This window comes from Mobula birostris, chromosome 10 (genome assembly GCF_030028105.1).
Source record: "Mobula birostris isolate sMobBir1 chromosome 10, sMobBir1.hap1, whole genome shotgun sequence".
In the NCBI taxonomy this organism is placed as follows: Eukaryota; Metazoa; Chordata; class Chondrichthyes; order Myliobatiformes; family Myliobatidae; genus Mobula; species Mobula birostris.
The window spans coordinates 47,575,673-47,595,999 of NC_092379.1; the positions used below are offsets into that span (position 1 = coordinate 47,575,673).

Sequence of the window (20,327 nt, forward strand, 5' to 3'; positions counted from 1 at the left end):
GTACTTGGAGATACATAACAAAGTAGGGTAAAGTCAGTGTGGTTACGTTAAGGGAAATTATTATCTGGCAAATCTGTTGGAATTCTTTGAAAAAATAACAAACAGGATAATATATATATATTAATGACTTGGATGAGGGAATTAAATGCAGCATCTCCAAGTTTGCGGATGACACGAAGCTGGGTGGCAGTGTTAGCTGTGAGGAGGATGCTAAGAGGATGCAGAGTGACTTGGATAGGTTGGGTGAGTGGGCAAATTCATGGCAGATGCAATTTAATGTGGATAAATGTGAAGTTATCCACTTTGGTAGCAAAAATAGGAAAACAGATTATTATCTGAATGGTGGCCGATTAGGAAAAGGGGAGGTGCAACGAGACCTGGGTGTCATTATACACCAGTCATTGAAAGTGGGCATGCAGGTACAGCAGGCGGTGAAAAAGGCGAATGGTATGTTGGCATTTATAGCGAGAGGATTTGAGTACAGGAGCAGGGAGGTACTACTGCAGTTGTACAAGGCCTTGGTGAGACCACACCTGGAGTATTGTGTGCAGTTTTGGTCCCCTAATCTGAGGAAAGACATCCTTGCCATAGAGGGAGTACAAAGAAGGTTCACCAGATTGATTCCTGGGATGGCAGGACTTTCATATGAAGAAAGACTGGATGAACTGGGCTTGTACTCGTTGGAATTTAGAAGATTGAGGGGGGATCTGATTGAAACGTATAAAATCCTAAAGGGATTGGACAGGCTAGATGCAGGAAGATTGTTCCCGATGTTGGGGAAGTCCAGAAGGAGGGGTCACAGTTTGAGGATAAGGGGGAAGCCTTTTAGGACCGAGATTAGGAAAAACATCTTCACTCAGAGAGTGGTGAATCTGTGGAATTCTCTGCCACAGGAAGCAGTTGAGGCCAGTACATTGGCTATATTTAAGAGAGAGTTAGATATGGCCCTTGTGGCTACGGGGATCAGGGGGTATGGAGGGAAGGCTGGGGCGGGGTTCTGAGTTGGATGATCGACCATGATCATAATAAATGGCGGTGCAGGTTCGAAGGGCCGAATGGCCTACTCCTGCACCTATTTTCTATGTTTCTATGTTTCTATGATAAATAAAGGAGAATCGGTGGATACTCTGTACTTGAATTTTCAGAAGGCCTTTAACGAGGTACCATACATGAGGGTGCTAAAGAAGTGAGAGCCCAGGGTATTCCAGAAAAGCTGCTAGCTTGGATAGAGCATTGGCTGATTAGCATGAGGCAAAGAGTGGTAATAAAGGGATCCTTTTCGGGTTGGCTGCTAGTGACCACTGTTGTTCCACAGGGCTCTGTGTTGGGACAACTTGTTTTTATGTTGTAGGTGGACACACAACGATTTGGATTATGAAATTGAAGGCACTATGAACATGTTTGCAGAAGATATGAAGATAGGTGGATGAGCAGGTAGTAATGAGGAAGCAAAGACGCGGCAGAAGGATTTAGACAGATTAAGAGAATGGGCAAAGAGGTATCAGATGGAATATAGAGTCGGAAAGTGTGTAGGCGTGCACTTTGGTCGAAAAAATAAACGGATAGACTATTTTCTAAATGGGAAGAAAATTTAAAACTCTCAGGTGCAAAGGATTTGGGACCGCCCGTGCCGGATTCCCTGAAGGTTAATTTGCAGGTAGAATCACTGGTGAGGAAAGTGAATGCAATGGTCGCATTAATTTCCAGACGACAGAATATAAAAGCAAGGATGTAGTGTTGAGGCTGAATAAGTCACGGATCAGGCCTCACGTGGAGTATTGTAAGCACTTTTGGGCCCTGTATTTAAGAAAGGATGTTCTGATATTGGAGAGGATTCGGAAGATGCTCACGACAATTATCCTTGGAATGAAAGGGCTATCATATGAGAAGCAATTGAAGACTCTAGGCCTGCACTCGCTGAAATTCTGAAGAATGAGGAGAGATCTCATTGAAACCTACTGTTGAAAGGCTTGGTCAGATTGGATGTGGGAGGGAACGTCGACTCAGACCATGATAGGCCTGCATCGAGCATTTTCATGCCTTACAAGGCACAAATTGGAAGTCTGTGCGGGACGCCAGTCTTCGCACTGACAGTAGAGCAATGTGTGGTTAAGTGCCTTGTCCAAGGACACAAACACGCTGCCGCAGCATGATTGGATATGGAGGCCTTAATTCCTCAATTCAAATCAGTTTTATCTTAGACAGCTGTGGCTCTCTCTCTCTCTCTCTCTCTCTCTCTCTCTATCTCATGGTGTTATCGTTAACTCGATCAATATTATCGCTCATTGCTCCCCTTCCGTGTCTTTCATTGTGTATGCACATATTGGACTGTATATGCAGTACATAGCGTCCTTCTCATTTCATTTTTTAAAATTGTTTTATTAATTATTATTAAAGATCAACAAAAAATACATTAAGGTAATCAAGTCAACATGTCAATATGTACAATGAAGAATTAAATTACCAAATAACTGATTAACAAAGCTAAACAATATATCAATAATTATACGCAAAAATAAAGTGTTAGAATATTTTAAGGAAAATAAAAGAACCCCTACTAACTAAAACAAAAAAAACCTGCTTACAAAAAAAAGCCGGAAAAAAAACCGATTGGGAGCACAACCCCGGAGCTACAAGCCACACAAGCTTCCATAAAAGAAAAACATCAATGCGCCAACTCAAATCTATTTAAACAAGAACCAGAAGGAAACCATCTTAATTAACTCAAATCAGGTGATAGTAGCGGGCAAATGAACCCCACTTTTTCTCCAAGTCAAATCGAGGATCAAAAGTTCGACTTCTGATTTTCTCCAAACGAAAACATAACATTACCTGAGAGAACCATTGTATCAAAGTGGGAGCACAGGCATCTTTCCATTTCAATAAAATAGCCCTTCTGGCCAATAATGTAACAAATGCAATTACATGTTGGCCTGATATAGAAATACTAGGAATATATTAAGGGATTATACCGAACAAAACTGTCAATTTATTAGGTTGTAAATTAATTTTTAAAGCTTTAGATATTGTAGAGAAAATAGATTTCCAAAAATGTTTCAATACAGAACACGACAAAAAAACATTTGCGTCAATATAGTTGTCTCGGTTTTACATTATCACACTGACTATAAACATTCGGAAACATTTTAGACACTCTCTCATTTGTTAAATAGTAAGGATGTACAATTTCAAATTGAATTAAAGAGTCACTGGCACAGAGCGAAGAAGAGTTAACCAACTTCAAAATTCGCAACCAATCCTCTGTTATCAAGGTCATGTTAAACTCTCTTTCCCAATCTTGCTTAATCTTAAGCGAAGGGTAATTGTAATGTTGCAACAGTAGATTATAAATTTTCCCAATAAAACCTTTCACTAAAGGGTTCATTTTTAAAATAATATCTAACAGGTCGAACCGGGCATTTCAAAACTTTCTCCAGATGTTCCTCCGTGTTTCTCACGTCAGTTGCCATCAAATCAGAATTGTGCACGGCATCCTACTTGCAAATTCCGATCATTCACCGGAAAGGCCGCACGCGGCAATAAAGCAAATACATTTTTTAAAAGAAGGATCATCTACATTAGGTCCACATAGATTAACCAGGACAGGTTTTCTATTACAAATTGTTCCTTTGACAATTAAATATCTACTATTAGTATCTGACACAATGTCTTCTTGAATAGATAGAATATTAGATTTAATAAAAATAGATATTCCCTTTGTTTTATTTTGACAAGTGGCACGAAATTGAAGGCCCTTCCACATTTTAAGAAATCTATTTTGATCGCCCGTTCTGATATGCGCTTCTTGAGTGAAAATTATATCGGGTTGGAATCGGTTAATAATTTTAAAAGTCTTCTTTCGCTTAATAGGATAATTCCAGCCACGTACGTTCCAACTAATAACGTTTATCTGTTTAGCTACCATTAAAAAAAATATATTTTTAACACATAAATACACGCATACCAGCGCGGGCTAATCAAAATTGGCGGGGATGAGTATAACCATATCCAAAACACGAATGTTCCGGAACGTCATAATGGGAAAAAAATACAATTAAAAAAAAACTAAGATTGATCCTACAATGAATTCTATAGCTCAAAGCTAACCCCAATCCTCCCACCACCCCAAAAGCCAAAAATCCGGCAAAGAAAAACCCGGAATGCATCCCCATAGAAATAGACAAAAGAAACAGAACTCCGCGAGCTGCCCATTTTATAATAGTGATTTTAAAAGTTTTCCTCAATTTCCCTCCACCCCCCCCCCCACTATTTACAAAAAAAAGGCCCTAAAATAAGAGCGCCCTGCAGAGGGAAAAAAAGATGTTTTTACTTAATCATTAAAAATAAACTGGAGAATGCAAAAACAATCTCCACAGACGTCAAAGCAATAAAATTAAACAAAGAGAAAGATGTCTATGTAATCTCTAACGAAGAAAAATCGGCGCCATTATCCATTTGGCTTACACGCCCAATAAAAAAGCTATATTTAGAAGAAAAGCTGAAACTAGTTATCTATTACTAAGCACTCCCGTATTATTTATATATATATGAAAAAGTCCTTATAAACTATGAAAACTATAACTTAGTTAATGAAAAAAGAAGGATAGAAATAAATAATCAAACCGGTTAACAATCTGTTCTCTGTGTTAAATCACTAAGTATACCAAACAGATTTCGGAAAAGTCATTCATCAGTCAGATCAAGAAGTTCACGTCTTTCTTAAATGTTCCATCGATCAACGGACATCTCCAACATGTCAGAAATCTTCAAAGCTTGTTTTCATTCAGAAAATTACCGTTATCTAGTAGACCTAATGCCATTCAAACCTCGGCCACCTCGAAAATAGAATTAACATAGTCCAATGCCGCTTTGGGATCCAGAAAAAACACGTGGAGTCGAACCTTTAGGAAATAATTTTAATCGGGCTGGATGGCCAAGTGATGGGAATAATCCTTTATCATAGGCTATCTTCATAGCTGGAACGAATTTGAACCGCTGTTCCATAACTTCTCGTGAATAATCTTCATAAAAACGAATCTCGGAACCCTTAAGTTTAAAAACTCTGTGTTTCCTTGCATATTTCATGATTTGGTCTTTAACTTTGAAACGAAGAAAGCAGACCAAAACTGACCTTGGTTTATTCGGATCTTGAGATTTCGAAGTGAAAATTCTATGCGCTCTTTTAATATCGGGAGGCTGAGGTAAAATATCCGGAAACAGAAAGATTGAAACAAATTCGCAAAATAGTCCAATAAATTCCCACTCTCAGATCCTTCCTTCAGTCCAGCAATTCGAATAATATTCCGACGAGATCTTGCTTCCAGATCGATAATCTTGCGTTGAGACTGTCCCAACGGGCTGAAATATCCGCTATCTGACGCTTCGACTCTTTAAGTTCAGAATTCAAGGAAATAATACTTTTCTCTACAAAATAAAAACTCTGTTGAAACGACTTCATCTCAGAAGTGTTGTTATCTATTTTCTTGTCGACAGCCATCAACGTATGTTCTCAACGCTCAGCCCAAACAGGCATATCTTCTGATTTTCCTTTCGAAGTTTTTCCCTTTCCATTGCTGGATTCAGAGAGCTGCTTTCCACTTCTTAAAGATTGTGACATAATAACAACTATTCCCCTCTAAATCCGAAAATAAAAGTTAAAAATTCAGAGCTTAAACTGGGGAAAAGGGAGCCACAAAATGTGTGTCACTCCATTAGGCAGCAGACGGAGTTCCCATCCTTCTTACTTTCTGTCAGTTCTCCAAAGTTGCCACATTATCATTATCGGGTAATGTTGATTGACAGTTATCCAATATTCTTTGCATTCGCAGCTCCTCAGAACGACGGTGATTCTATGTTTGCAGTAAGAATTCAAGAGCTTTGCTGGACAAGTGACGTATAATACTCTCAGCATCTAAGTACAAAACAATACTAGTCTCCAACTACTGGAAGGCTAACCGTTTCCCCTCAACAATGACATTGCGATAAGCCCGCAATAACACTCCGCTGTCTGACAGCGCGGTTTGCTATCGTGGTTTATGACTCCAAATGTCACCGGATCATGAAAACCCGTACAAGAATTCTGGGTTATTCAGTTTGGCAGCGTTGACCAAATTGTAAGGAGAAGCATTTACCATATTGTGTTCTGCTACAAATATTCACCGTAATATTAGATATATACAGCACATAATTGTAGGTTTTTCCTTTCATCTCTTGTTGTCCATTACTTTCTATCTGTTGCCCTTCGCAATGTACAGTCTGTTCTGATACCAGATGAACACCTACCAAGCTGAGGATTAGTTTATAAATCTCTCCAGTTGCTCAAATAACCTTTTTCTTTACCTTTCCCTTTCATCCCTCATTCGGTTTACACCCACGTCACTTAGCCGTGATACTTCTGCTTTGCCTTTAAAACATCGATATGAAGTTCCGACAAGCATTTACAAACTGTCAATTCTCTCCACTGGCAGAAATCTAAATGCATAACAGAAGTAAAGAAATAGTAATGGGGAGGGAGGGGGAGAGAGACAGAGACAGAGAGCGAGGAAGAGAGAGAGAAAGAGAAAGAGAGAGATTAATATCATTTGTTATTTTTAGTTCTTCGAATGAATGTTATCTACAACGTGTCAGATCGATAATGAGAACAAAGGACTGGAAACCATTCCCCGGTATAATGTCCTGTGGTTTGGGCTTAAAGATAATAGGCCTCAGAGAAGTCTACCAGCAGCGTGGGGGAATTACAACTAAGTGGGAGACGTTTAGGAGCAATCTGCCCTCATTCAGAGAAATGCTTGCTTTTTGTTTTCCAGTCAAACTGGTTACTTTCATATTTTCCCCTATTGTTCCTTATTTGGTGAAACTTTGTCCCTACAGCTAACCCATCAGTCACACAAGAGATTCTATGGATGCTGGATATCCGGGGCAACACCCATAACATGCTGGAGGAACTCAGCAATCCAGGCAGCATCTATGGAAACGAACTAACAAATATCTGGATGAAGGGTTTCGGTCCGAAGCGTTAACTCTTTATTTATTTCCATAGATGCTGTCTGGCATGCTGAGTTCATTCAGCAGTTTGTGTGTGTTAACCCATTCGTATTCCTTTGTAACATTTTTTAAGTCTTCGTCATAACTGAGTCACTGACCGGTAACGAAAGTTATTTTAAAATTGATCCTGCGTCCTCCCCGATTCAGCTCATGGCATTCGCAATAAAATGGAGGGACTGCACGCGTTCTGAAGGCCGCCATAAATCAGTTTATTAGAACTAGCACAAATACAATGCAGAAAGAAAATCAAACGATCACTGAAGAAGTAGTAGTAGTGAAAACTGCATAATGTCTATCGTCCAGTTAATAGACCGAACTCTGCAACATAAGAGGAACCACAGATCCGTCAACCTGTCACACAGCATTTTCCCTCCATCTATCACCCTGTCCGCATACTCTAACTCTCACGACGTACTTTTCCCTATCTCCTGTAATAATTCGCACGAGCACTAATCGTGACCTAATGTAATACAAACTTTCTCCCGTACAACAAGTGCCCCCTTTCTTACCCTTTGAGATTCCTCACAGCTGTAACGTAATTATCCGCCCAGTACTCTTCTATCCTTAGAGACACCAGCGGCGCTCATTTATCTCTTACAATCTTCATCCCGGACACACAAATTAGGAAAGCAGAGACAACTCTGTAAGGAGGATACATTCTTCGCCGTTTTCTAAACTCGTGGTTGTATGTTCATACACATATCCAGATTGATACCATATTCCAATCTGATACCTCTTTGACTTCGAACTTCAATTTGCTTTGATGCTCTGCTGCACGCTTCAGTGCTCGTGAGGGGAGGGGTGCCGATGCTTTTTTGCTGGTGGGGAAGAAGGGTCGTTGCTTTAGTGCGGCTTATGCGTAGGAGGGGGGAGCTTGGGGAGGCTTTGGGGTACTAACATTTAACTGTCATTCATTCTTTGAGGCATTCGGTTTTCGTGGATGTTTGCGAAGAAAAATAATTTCAGGATGTATATTGTATACCTTTCTCTGACATTAAATGTACCTTTTGAAACCTACTGGATTTTTAGAATGAACCAAGGAGGAATTCCATTTAACTCTTTCCTTACATTGCCTTTCTTTTTCACATCCAATAATATAACAGAGAATATATCATGGAAAGATGTAATAAACTTTTACAATTTATGTAATGTGCATAAATTATAAATAAGTTTTTAAAATACATATAAATTCGGGTTATCAAATTTCAATTCTTTATCTCTAACACCTGGTTCTTAATGTTTATGCGGCGACGATCAATGTGTTCCTGGAAGCTTGCTGAAGATGGCAGGTGCGCGAATGTTAATCTGTTTGAAATCAGGATCTGGTGGATTAATACCTTCTTCTCCAGGATTTCGTTGTCTGAATTTCTGATAGAAGGATTACTTAATAGAAATAGAGTTATCTGCTATGAAACTGTACAGCCTTGATAAACGCAATTTTCTCATTGCAGAATAGAACGATAACGGCCATTTCAATGGTAATTTAGTTTTGGTGTCGAATGTTTTGAATAATGTAGCACTAGTAAGCATCTAGGTTTTGCTATGCTTTAATTCGTGCCTCAACTGGTAAGATCTGATAGGGCACATGGTCAGACATCAACTGTGGGAATTTGGAAGGCAGCGTGGACACATTAAACCAAACGGCCTGTTTGCTCACGGTTGTCTCTATGGATCTATCACTATAAGGACAGCTTGCACAAAAGTGTATGACAAGAGGATTGCACAGGCAGCGTTAATTGAGAGTGTGGATAGTCCAGGATACATTTAAATGGGTATTTGCGAAGCAGCTTTTTCAGATAACAAAGGGTACAGGCAACGATATGTGCAGGCCGAAATGTGTTGACGTTTTTGAACCCCCTTTTTTAGCGGGCGTCTCCAGAAACACGGTTGGTTAACCCCTCGCTAACACGTCAATGGAGTTAGCCGTGAGAAAGCCACCTTTTTTGAACTCCTTACGTCTTTGGTCGATAAGACTTCGGTCCCACCATATCGGGACAGCCGGGATTTTTCACCATCCGCACCACAATCTGAACAAGTACTCTGCAAATCCTGCCCACTTGCAATTACCTGTCGGCAAGAATAACAGATCGTACCCTGCATGCAGTTATAAAGAACGTATACTTACAAACTTCAGCTTTGTCGAGCAGCTAGTAGGAAAAAGAAAAGAAAATAAAATAAAAAGGGCGAGTTACAGTTAACCCAGTGAAAATGTGCACACAAGTTGGGACTCATCTTCAAGTTGTCTTTAACTCCTGCGCACAAACCAGGGACTGCGTGAAAGCACACGCCACCTTCCGAGTGGCCACCTAGAACAAACGGGCTCCCTCGCGGGCGTATTGGTCCTTCCTCCATGAAGCCATTCATCTGCACAAAGCACCTTTTGCAACAGGGACGGCATCCTCAGCCATCTTCCATCCTGCAATCTCCCAGCTCCTGCCAAGAAACCCACACCAGTGTCCGTCACCAAAACCTGTGGCCCAGCGTTTTCTACAACCCTCTCCCATTTCCGCCATCCTGACTGGCTGACGAAACATTCCTATGTTGCCTTCAGCTCAGATGCAAGCAGGCTAAAAACAGAACAAAACTGCTCTTACAGAACTGCTAAAATGAAACACCAGCAGTACAGCAATAAAAATCGTAACCAGGGTGTTACACTTTATTTTATCAATGCTGCAATTTGATTGCCAATGTACTTTGCCGCAGTCTTTAATTCCTCTCTGAACTTCCTTTGGGTCGCCACATAAATGCAGGTGTTGGTGCAGCAGCTCAGCAGCTGAAGCATGTTTCCACTTTCTTGGCGAATGAACCTGGGGTCATTGAAATTGGAACCACTGAAATATGGTTCATTTGAAATTTGTACATAAAGAAAATTCACTACATACGTCATCCACAAGAGGATAAAACTGCCGGAGATAGCAAAGAGTAAAATAATGGACTTCTTCCGGCTCTCAGTCTCTGGGTCGTTAACAATTTTTCCATTGGAATTAGCCCGAAGCCTCCCGCGAGCCTTATTGACAACTAGAATGTGTCTGACGGTCAGACCATTCAGCAGGAAAATAAAGACAAACGGGAGCCCTGGATTTAAAATACGCGCAAACCAGTCATATATTGTCCATGCTACTGAGGTGTAGTAGCTGGATACTATGTTACAGAACCACCGTACGTTGTTAATTGTATACAGCGGTTCATAGATAAAGTACCAGGGAGCGCTTTTCAAACAGCTCAACACACCGATTGTCCCGATAACCACGGCCGCCGTTTTCTCGCTGCAATAGTTTGTTTTCAGCTTCGGGCAACAAATGGCCACGAATCGGTCAAAGGTGAAAGCGACCGTTAACCAGACCGAACTCTCGGTTACTGCATAAATTATCACCGTGCTCAGAGTACAAGCCGCAGTCAAGGACATAAAACTAGTTGGAAAATAAATGCGAACAATCCGATTGAATATGACAGCGGAGATAACGACCAGCAGATCCGTCACCGCCATGGACACCAAGTACCGCGTGATGCATCTGGAGAGACCGCATCTTCCTCGGGACAGGATCACAATCGCCAACAAATTAACTGCAGAAAAGATACGCTAAATTGTCAAACAGGAATATTATTGGATTTTCTAAAAACAAAATCGATATTTTACTTTATTACCTTATTGTCGCCAAACAATTGATACTAGAGCGTACAATTATCACAGCGATATTTGATTCTGCGCTTCGAGCTCCCTGGAGTACAGATCGATAGTAACTATAATAAAAATTAAATTATAAATCATAAATAGAAAACAGAAAAGGAAAAGTAAGGTAGTGCAAAAAAACCGAGAGGCAGGTCCGGATATTTGGAGGGTACGGCCCAGATCCGGGTCAGGATCCGTTCAGCAGTCCAACCGTTCACAGTTGGAAAGAAGCTGTTCCCAAATCTGGCAGAATGAGTCTTCAAGCTCCTGAACCTTCTCCCGGAGGGGAGAGGGACGAAAAGTGTGTTGGCTGGGTGGGTCATGTCCTTGATTATCCTGGCAGCACTGCTCCGACAGCGTGCGGTGTAAAGTGAGTCCAAGGACGGAAGATTGGTTTGTGTGATGTGCTGCACCGTGTTCAGGATCTTCTGCAGCTTCTTTCGATCTTGGACAGGACAACTTCCATACCAGGTTGTGATGCACCCTAGAAGAATGCTTTCTACGGTGCATCTATAAGAATTAGTGAGGGTTCTAGGGGACAGGCCAAATTTCTTTAGCTTTCTCTGGAAACAAAGACCCTGGTGGCCCTTCTTGGCAGTGGACTCTGCTTGGTTGGACCAAGTCAGTTCATTTGTGATATTGACCCCGAGGAACTTAACCCTTTTGATCTGGTGCACTTGTGCACAACCGACGTAAATTGGGTTGTGCGGTCCGCTAGTCCTTCTGAAGTCAGCAACCAATTCCTTCGTCTTGCTAACGTTGAGGAATAGTTTATTGTCTTCGAACCATGCCACCAGGTTCTTAATTTCCTCTCTGTACTCAAACTCATCATTACCCGAGATACGGCCTAAAATTGTGGTGTCATCAGCAAACTTATGTATTGAGTTCGATGGAAACTTGGCTACACATTCATGGGTGTACAGTGAGTACAGCAGGGGGCTGAGTACACAGCCTTGTGGTGCACCGGTGCTCAGAGTGATTGTAGAGGAGAGCTTGTCCCCTATTATTACAGTCTGGGTCCTGTCTGTGAGGAAGTTGAAGATCCAGCTGCAAATCTGAGTGCTAAGGCCCAGGTTCCGGAGCTTAGGAATTAGTTTCTTGAAATAACTTGCGCGGACAATATCATATTAATGACTTCCCCCTGTCACACGTGTCTCATTAATTGTGATATTTTGTTGTCAATTGTCGAATGCTCCATAATATTAGTAATGCATATTTTACAAAGACTGTGTTCGAATATTGTGACAGGTTCATATTAGAAATATTCGCCATATTTCCGACGAAATTAATGAAGCTGTATGGTTCATTGCATCGATGCCAGCAGAGATATCCTGGAATCCGTTAAATGTTCCAGTAAACCATATTCCCCACATTCACGTCAACACCCATCCCTAGGTTCCCCTACAGGCAATTTACAATTCTGAATTATGTTGTTAAAACCCAAGTCTTTGAAATGTGCGAGGAACGCCTTTTGTCTGTTTTTCTTTTATCTTTTGAGGGCTTAATGCCATATTGAGTTGGAAACTGTTAATTTGTAGGCAAACTCATTACCCTTTCAGTATTTCAAGCAGGCGGATTATGATATTATTGGCTTCACAGTACGGGCGATAGTGAATGATCAACCCTTCCTTGCACGCAATTAAAATAAAATCCAGGAGCGCTACCATACCGCGGCGTACTGTCAATCATACGCTTCTACCAGCGCGTAATCTTAAGGACCGCTGAGTAGTACCACAGTTGGAAAATGTTCACGAATTTTATATCTATAGGTATGGCGTGTAAATGTCTAAAATATTTTAATTATCGATTAATAGCTAGTGTTATCGAAAATAAATTTGTGACAAGTCGTCAATAAACCATACAATCATCAGTAGACATCGCCGTGTCGCACTTCTTTACTCATCAACGATCATAGTAATTCAATTATGCAAATGGTTTGGATAATGTATGTGTTAGTGAACCGGCTCACCTGGAACTCCAACAGCTGCGAGCACAGGGTAGTAAATAGTATAAACGGGACCACTTATTCGGCCGTGCATTTTGTATGGGAAGCAACGATCTATCCTATGGTAGTCGATCGGGTAGTCTCTGCTTCCAACTTTCAAGAAGCCGTTCATTTAAAGATGCTGGAAATCCGCAGAGATTCAACTAACTCCACCAATTATTCCGTTTCCTGCACAAACAAGTTCAGCACTTGCCCTCCTACGTGACGATTTAGCAGGTGTTTCAGAAATCAACAGCGTCAGAAAAACATGTTCGATGAGCCTGAATCCAATGGAAATTGCACTCACAGGACACCATGCCCAAGAAATATACAATTTGTAAACAAGAGAAAATCTTCAGGTGCTAGAAATCCAAAGCAACGCACACAGAATGCTGGAGTAAGCAGGTCAGCCAGTATCTATGAAAATTAATAAACAGTCGATTTCGGGCCGACAACCTTCTTCAGGACTACCCCTCTATATAATGGGTCGTCGCTGACTACTAATTAATCTTCCAAGATAGAAATGAGCCTCCAATTTGACACTACATCTTCAACAACAGAAGTCATTGTCCACTTACAGATGGAAAGGTATTCAGACAACACACATGTCTGACCAAACACTTTTTTCCGGCAGTCCAATCGAATCAGGAGCGAGAGAGGAAGCAACTCACGGATTTGAGAGTCGGATTTAAAATGGCTGCCGGCTTTCTGCACCTTCCGGTGGCCCAAGCAAGTAGCGATTCGTTAGCAAGAGCAAATAAACATAATGAAGTGAAATGAAATGAAATATCGTTATTGTCATTGCATAGTACAATTTGTCATGCACCATTACAGCGAAAATAAGTTTGCAACTCTCATACTCAATGCTAAGTGAGGACTTGCAGTGCGGTCATTGTGTTTCTCGACCAGTGTTAGAGTGAGGAGGCTTTGGCTCATCAGGCTTCGGCAAGAACAAGTTTGGACGAGGTACATATCTGGCAAGTTTCTTCTTTTTCATTCTTTATTCTCCGTCCGCCAGTACCTAGTTAAAGCAACGAGGACGGTTGTATGAATTGTGTTGTTTCTTTGTGTGAGATGGAGGAATTCTGAGAGACATCCAGCCTCCGGGTTAACCACATCTGCACTAGCTGCACCGAGCTGCAGCTCCTCAGAGAACGTGTCAAGGAAATGGAGCTACAGCTCAGTGACTCATGCAGGAAAATGAGGAGGTGATAGGGGGGTAGTCGCCCCTAAGTTGAAGGAGGCAGGTAACTGGGTGACTGTCAGGAGAGGGAAAGGAAACGACAGCCAGTGCAGAAAACCCTTGTGGCCGTTCCCCTCAATAATAGGCAGACCGCTTTGGATACTGTAATGGAGGAGTGTGCCGGCCTACCGGGGGCTGGGGGAGGGAAGCCTCAGCAACCGGGTCTCTAGAAATGAGTCTGGCTCTGTGGCTCGGAAGGGAAGGAGGAGATGAGGACTGCAGCAGTGATGGGGGATTCCATAGCTCGAGGAATGCAGATGAAATTCCGTGAATATGATAGAGACACCCGGATGGTGTGCTGCCTCACAGGTACCAGAGTAAGTCGTGTCAGATCGGGTCCATGGAGTTCTAATGGTGGAAAGTGAGGAGCCAGAGGTCTTGGTACATATTGGCACCAATGACATAAGTAGGAAAAACGAAGGAGGTCCTGGATTAGATAGAAAGCTGACGATTACGACCTCCAGGGCTGTAGCCCTTGGGTTTCTGCTTGTACAACGTGCCAGTGACGGTAGGAATATGACGATTTGTCAGTTGAATGCGTGGCTAAGGAAATGGTGCAGGGGGCAGCGTTTCAGATTTCCAGATTATTGGGATATTTGGGGAAAGTATGACCTGTAAAAAATGGATAGGTTACACCTGAACCCGAGGGGTTCAATATCCTTACAGACAAGTTTGCTAGGCCTGTTGGGGAGAGTTTAATCTAATTCGGCATGTGCATGGGAAACTGAGTTATAGGGCTGAGGATGGGGCAATTGGTATAGAAAGAGAGGCCATGTGTAGTGAGACTGTCAGGAAGGACAGGCAGATGGTAGGACAAAATTGAACTCAGTGGGATAGTTTGCGGCGTAAGGGGAGACAAAATCGAAATAGCTAATGGATACAGGACTGAAACTGTTAAATTTGAATGCATATAGTTTACAAAACAAGGTAGATGACTTTGTACCGCAGTGAGAGATTGGCAGGTATGGTGATGTGGACATCTCTGAATTGTTGCTGAAAGATTACAGTTTGGAGTTTAACATCAAAAGATGCACACTATCGAAGGGACAGACAGGTGGATGGCTCTATTGAGAATGAAAAGAAATTCGTAAACAGAGGTGACATAGGATCAGATGATCCAGAATCGTTCTGAATAGAGTTCAGGAACTGCAAAGGTTAAAAATGCCCTGTTGGGAGTTATATACAGGCCTCCGAACAGGAGCCAGGACGTGGACTACAACGTACAATGGGCGACAGAAAATGCATGCCAAAAGGGCAATGCTACGACCGTCATTGTGGATTTAGATATGCAGAAAGATTAGGAAAATCAAGTCGATGCTGAATTCGGATCCCAAGAGAGAGAATCTGTAGAATACATACGAGATGGCTATTTTCAGAACAGCTTGGTGATTAAGCCCAATAGGGGATCAGTTCTCCTGGATTCGGTGTTGTGCAATCAACGGTATTGGATTAAGGAGCTTAAGATAAAGGTACGCTTAGAAGACAGTGATCACAATATGATGGAATTCACCCTGCAATTTCAGTGGTGTAGAGAGAAATAGAGGGGTATGAGAGAGGAGTTGACCAACGTTAATTGGAAGAGCACACTGGAGTTCAGAGTTCAGGGTAAATTCATAATCAAATTACATATATAGCCCTGAGGTTCAGTTTCATGCAGGCATACTCAGCAAATCAATTAGAGAATACTAACCATAATAGAATCAATGAGGACTGCAACAACATGGGCGTTCAGCCAGTCTGCAAAACACAATAGGCTGCGCAAAGACAAAAGAAAGAAATAATAATAACAAAATGAACAAACTATACATATGGAGAACATGGGTTGAGGAGTCCTTGAAAGAAAGTTCATAGGTTGTGGGAACATTTTAATGACGGGGCAAGTGACGTTGAGTGAAGTTACATCATTCAGTTACCCCGATGGTTGAGGTCGTGATAACGGTTCCTGAATCCGGTGGTGTTATTCCTACGCCGGATAGATACATCCCAAAGAAGTATTCTAAAGGCAGGGTGACATAAGGGTCAGTCAACATAAAAGCAAAAGGGTGAACATATAATAGAGCAAAAATTAGTGGGAAGTTAGAGGATTCGAAAGTTTGTAAAAACCAACAGAAGGCAATTAACAAGTGATAAGGAGAGAAAAGATGATATATGAAGGAAGGTAATCCAGCCAATAATATCAATGGTCTTTTTCAGATACATAAAGAGTAAAAGAGGGGCGAGAGTAGATATCCGACCCATGGAAAATGATGCTGGAGATTTATTAATATAGTACAAGGAAATGGTGGATGAACTGAAATATTTTGCATCAGGCTTCACTGTGGAAGACGCGAGGAGTATATCAGAAGTTCAAGTGTGTCGGGGGCAGAATGGAGTGCAGATGCTACTACTAGGGAGAAGGTGCTTTGGAAGCTGAAGGTTCTGAAGTTAGATAAGTCACGTGGACCATATGGACTACACCTTTGGGTTCTGAAAATGATAGATGCAGAGTTCTGCAGACATTAACAATGACCGTTCCAAAAATCAACAAATTCTGGCACGGATTCGGGCGACTGGAAAACTGCAAACGACATTCTACACTTCAAGAAGGGAGGGAGACAGAAGAAAAGGAACTATGGGTCAGAATGCTTGACTTGGATGGCTGGGAAGATGTTGGGGTCAATTTTTAAGGATGTTGTTTCGGAGTACTTGAAAGAACATGATGAAATGGGCAAAAATCAGCATGGTTTCCTTAAAGAAAATCTTGCCTGTCAATTCTATTGGAATTCATTGACAAGAGGCTGCAGAACGACTAAAACAGATTACGAGAATGGCAAAAGAAAAGGCGAATGGAATACAATGCCGGGAAGTGTATGGTCATTCAGTTTCGCAGAAGGAATGTTTGGACGGAATGTTTTCTAAACGAGAAAACATACATGAATCCGAGGCGCGAAGGGACTTACAGGATTACCTAAAAGTTAGCTTACAGGTTGAGTTGGTGGTGAGGAAGGTAAATGAAATGCTAGGCTTCAAATGAGGTTCAGCAATGAAAGGCTTATCATATGAATATGGTCTGATGGCCTTGGACCTGTACTGACTGAAATTTTGAAGAACGAAGGGGAATCTGATTGAAGCAATCTCAGAGAGGCAGTCCAGGTGTCATGGTCCCGTCCGGCAATGCCCCATCTTGCCATTATCTCCTTGATTAGGTCTTAATCCCCTCGTCTGATTTCCAATTGTTCCCAGTTTTCATTAATTACAGCACACCTGCTTTCCATCAGCGAGCTGAGGATAAGAACCCTGGCGTCACTGTCATGCTTCGCCAGTTCGTTGGTCTATTCTAATGTGTGTAAACCTCGTTTCCTGATTCCTTAGGACTACCAGCTCTAAACACCGCACCATTCCCTTGATAATCTACGTAAACCTTGTTTCCGTGTAAAGATTCTCCTGAATACCTGTTCCACGTTCGCGGCTGCGCTGACGCCTCCTGACCCTGTCTCCATGCCTGCGTCCTGCTCTTGGGTTCGTCCCCAGCCACATCCTTGCTACAGAAGGAACTGGCCAAGAATGAACCGCGCGGACCCGTACCCCGTGCAACAGGCCCTCGCCAGCCAGGGCTACCTACTGGGCGCCCACGACCAGCTGCTCAGGGAGGTCACGGAAAACCTTCGTGCGCTGTCCACGAATGTAAGGAAGGTCACTGAGCAGGTTGATCGGGTATCAGCTTCCCTTAACCCGTCTCTTCCAAGAACCCCGTCTAACCAAACCGCACAACCTGGGATGGCTACGCCCCTTGAGTCTGCAACACAATCCCCTCGAAAGCCGTACGTACCCGAACCGGAACTCTATGCTGGGGACCTAGGGAAGTGCCGGGCCTTCTTATTACAATGCTCCTTGGTCTTTGAGCAACAGCCACGTACGTACGCCTCGGACAGATCAAAAATTGCGTACATCATTGAGCTGTTACGAGGGGTGCCTTGGCATAGGCCACCGCGATCTGGGACAACCGACCAGGGGTCTGTTCCTCCTTCTCCTCCTTCGTCTCCTAAATGAGGAAGGTCTTTGAACAGCCCATTCGCGGTAAGGATGCCGCTAAGCGCTTGCTAACTCTCTGTCAGGGTTCGAGAAGTGTAGCAAAATACTCCATCTAGTTCCGAACTTTGGCGGCCGACTGGGTGGAATGGCGAGGCAGGGCCTCTCAGATTAGACAAAAACTGAATTGGCAGCGAGGGATGATCTGGACAGTCTGGACTCTCTGATCTCTCTAGCCACCAGGCTACATAATCGACTTCAAGAGCGTCTGAGAGAAAAGACCAGTCGCCCCGCTCGAGTTAGGGGATCTACAGATTACTCTTGTGTTCGTGGTCTGGTCCTTCCATGTCTCTATTATCTCCATTGAAGCTTGTAAGACCAGCGGCCCTTGCTTCATTTTACCCTCTTGTCTATTTCTGGGTTAATTCGCGGTAAGCAGCATTTTATAGAGTGGAAGGACCGTTAAGTAGGAGCAAACCCGCCCCCAAATTCTTCCAGCTTTCTCTCTCTCTTTCTCTCCAGAGAGAGGCAATTAGGGGAAACACGTGTTAGTATTTCGAGTAAACAGGCTTAGCAAACACGAGGAAATCTGGAGTTGCTGGAACTTCAAGCAACGCACATAATAGTTGCTGGTGAACGCAGCAGGCCAGGCAGCATCGCTAGGAAGAGGTACAATCGACGTTTTGGTCCTGACGAAGGGTCTCGGCCCGAAACGTCGACTGTACCTCTTCCTAGAGATGCTGCCTAAACAGACTTAGCAGCTGTTCTAGATCTTTATTTTTAGGTTAGTGCTTAAGTCAAGGAACTTGCATTTAATGTTTACGGGCTTTGCTTCTGTGAGGGGATCCTGGAGTGCCCCTATTAACTGTTTGAAGAGAGACAGAGAGAGAGTCATTTATCATTGATGGTTTGTTTTAAAAAAGAGAGAGAGAAGAAGATTGACGGTTGGACTGTCACTTTAAGGCACTGGAAGTAACTTTTGATTTCTGCTGAGTTGGGTTTGGAGACAGCACCGAGCAGCTCGAAAGTCGCTATGGTGACCGACAGCACATTGTTGATGTTACTTTCAAGGACTTGTTGCTTGCTTGCACTCCTTTACAGACAAAGGAAGGAGGGACTCTTTGAATGACAGGTGATGCTCAGCCTGGTGAAATAACTGGGAGGTCAGGTGATACAGACCTCAGACACATGATCTGGACACTGAATGAGCATTGTTGTGCCTGCAGAGAAAGTGGGTTTTGGAGGATCGATCAGGCGGATTGATCCAAGTGCTCTGCCAGTGAAAATTCAAAGGCAAGACCGGTAGGGAGTTGTCCATGTTTCCGACCCTGGCCTGGGTAGACAGCTCAACCACACCGAAGTACAGTCCCCTTTGGTGTTAAAGTCACAGTCGGTGACTTGAGAAGGATTTCGGAGGACGACGAGGAAATCGACGACAGCAGCTCACCTGAAGACTCAACTCTCTCGCTCTCTCTCTCTCTCTCTCTCTCTCTCTCTCTCTCTCTCTCTCTCTCTCTCTCTCTCTCTCCATCGCCATTCAACTACATACCACGAACTGAACTGAACTTTGCTCAACATCGTAAGACTGTATCTTTCTACTCCTAGACTTCGAGAAGCTTGGTTTTCATACATATTTCTCCGCACTTACTGATTTACTTACTTATATATACAAACGTTTGTATAATTCTTGCTAACCTGTTTGATTTATCTTCACTTAGTTTACTGTATTGCGTAGTTATTAATAAATATTATTAGTTATTAGCAATACTAGACTCCAAAGTGGTTTCTATTTCTGCTGGTTTCTTTATTCCCGTCACGGGGTACGTGACAGCTTCATCTTTGGATCGAGAGGAATAAGGAAAATTTGGAATAACTGTGAACATTGGAACAGGGCCGCAGCTTGCAATCCGTCCCCAATATATAATATTAATTTGTTAATACCTTGTGCCTAGATTATACTGTTTATGACCTGGGGAAATAACACGGGAAGAAACGAAATGCACAACTGTCTTAAATTAAGTTTCAGATTGAAGTTTATTGTCATAGACGTACATACCCCAGGTACACATACCACGAAGATTAACATTTTCATCTGAAATTAATGAAAGCAACATTGGGTTAGTCGGATTGACTGAATCGTATATTTTAAATAAAGGTAGTCTGACCCCTTGGCGAACAAATTGAATAAATTTATGTATTGACTTATATCGATTACAGCAATTGTGATAGACGTGTAGATAAATGAATGGGTGACAGTGAAGAGAGAAAAGAGAGAGTTAAACTCGCTATTTAATCGCACCTACGACATTTTGAAATATTTGCTGCAGTCAGGTTATTTACCAAGTAATTCAGAATTCGATAGATATTTGAAATTAGTA

At 42.3% G+C, this 20,327-nt stretch overlaps 1 protein-coding gene across 1 annotated transcript; it reads right to left on the minus strand.

Annotated features, from left to right (window-relative positions):
• Positions 1–9,700: 9,700 nt before the first annotated feature.
• LOC140203662 (probable G-protein coupled receptor 139) lies at positions 9,701–17,420 on the minus strand. The gene is made up of 3 exons (XM_072269710.1): positions 17,373–17,420; positions 14,391–14,484; positions 9,701–10,608 (listed from the first exon to the last, which is right to left on the minus strand). Exons 1-3 carry the CDS (start codon positions 17,418–17,420, stop codon positions 9,701–9,703), a joined length of 1,050 nt encoding a protein of 349 aa, XP_072125811.1.
• Positions 17,421–20,327: the final 2,907 nt, after the last annotated feature.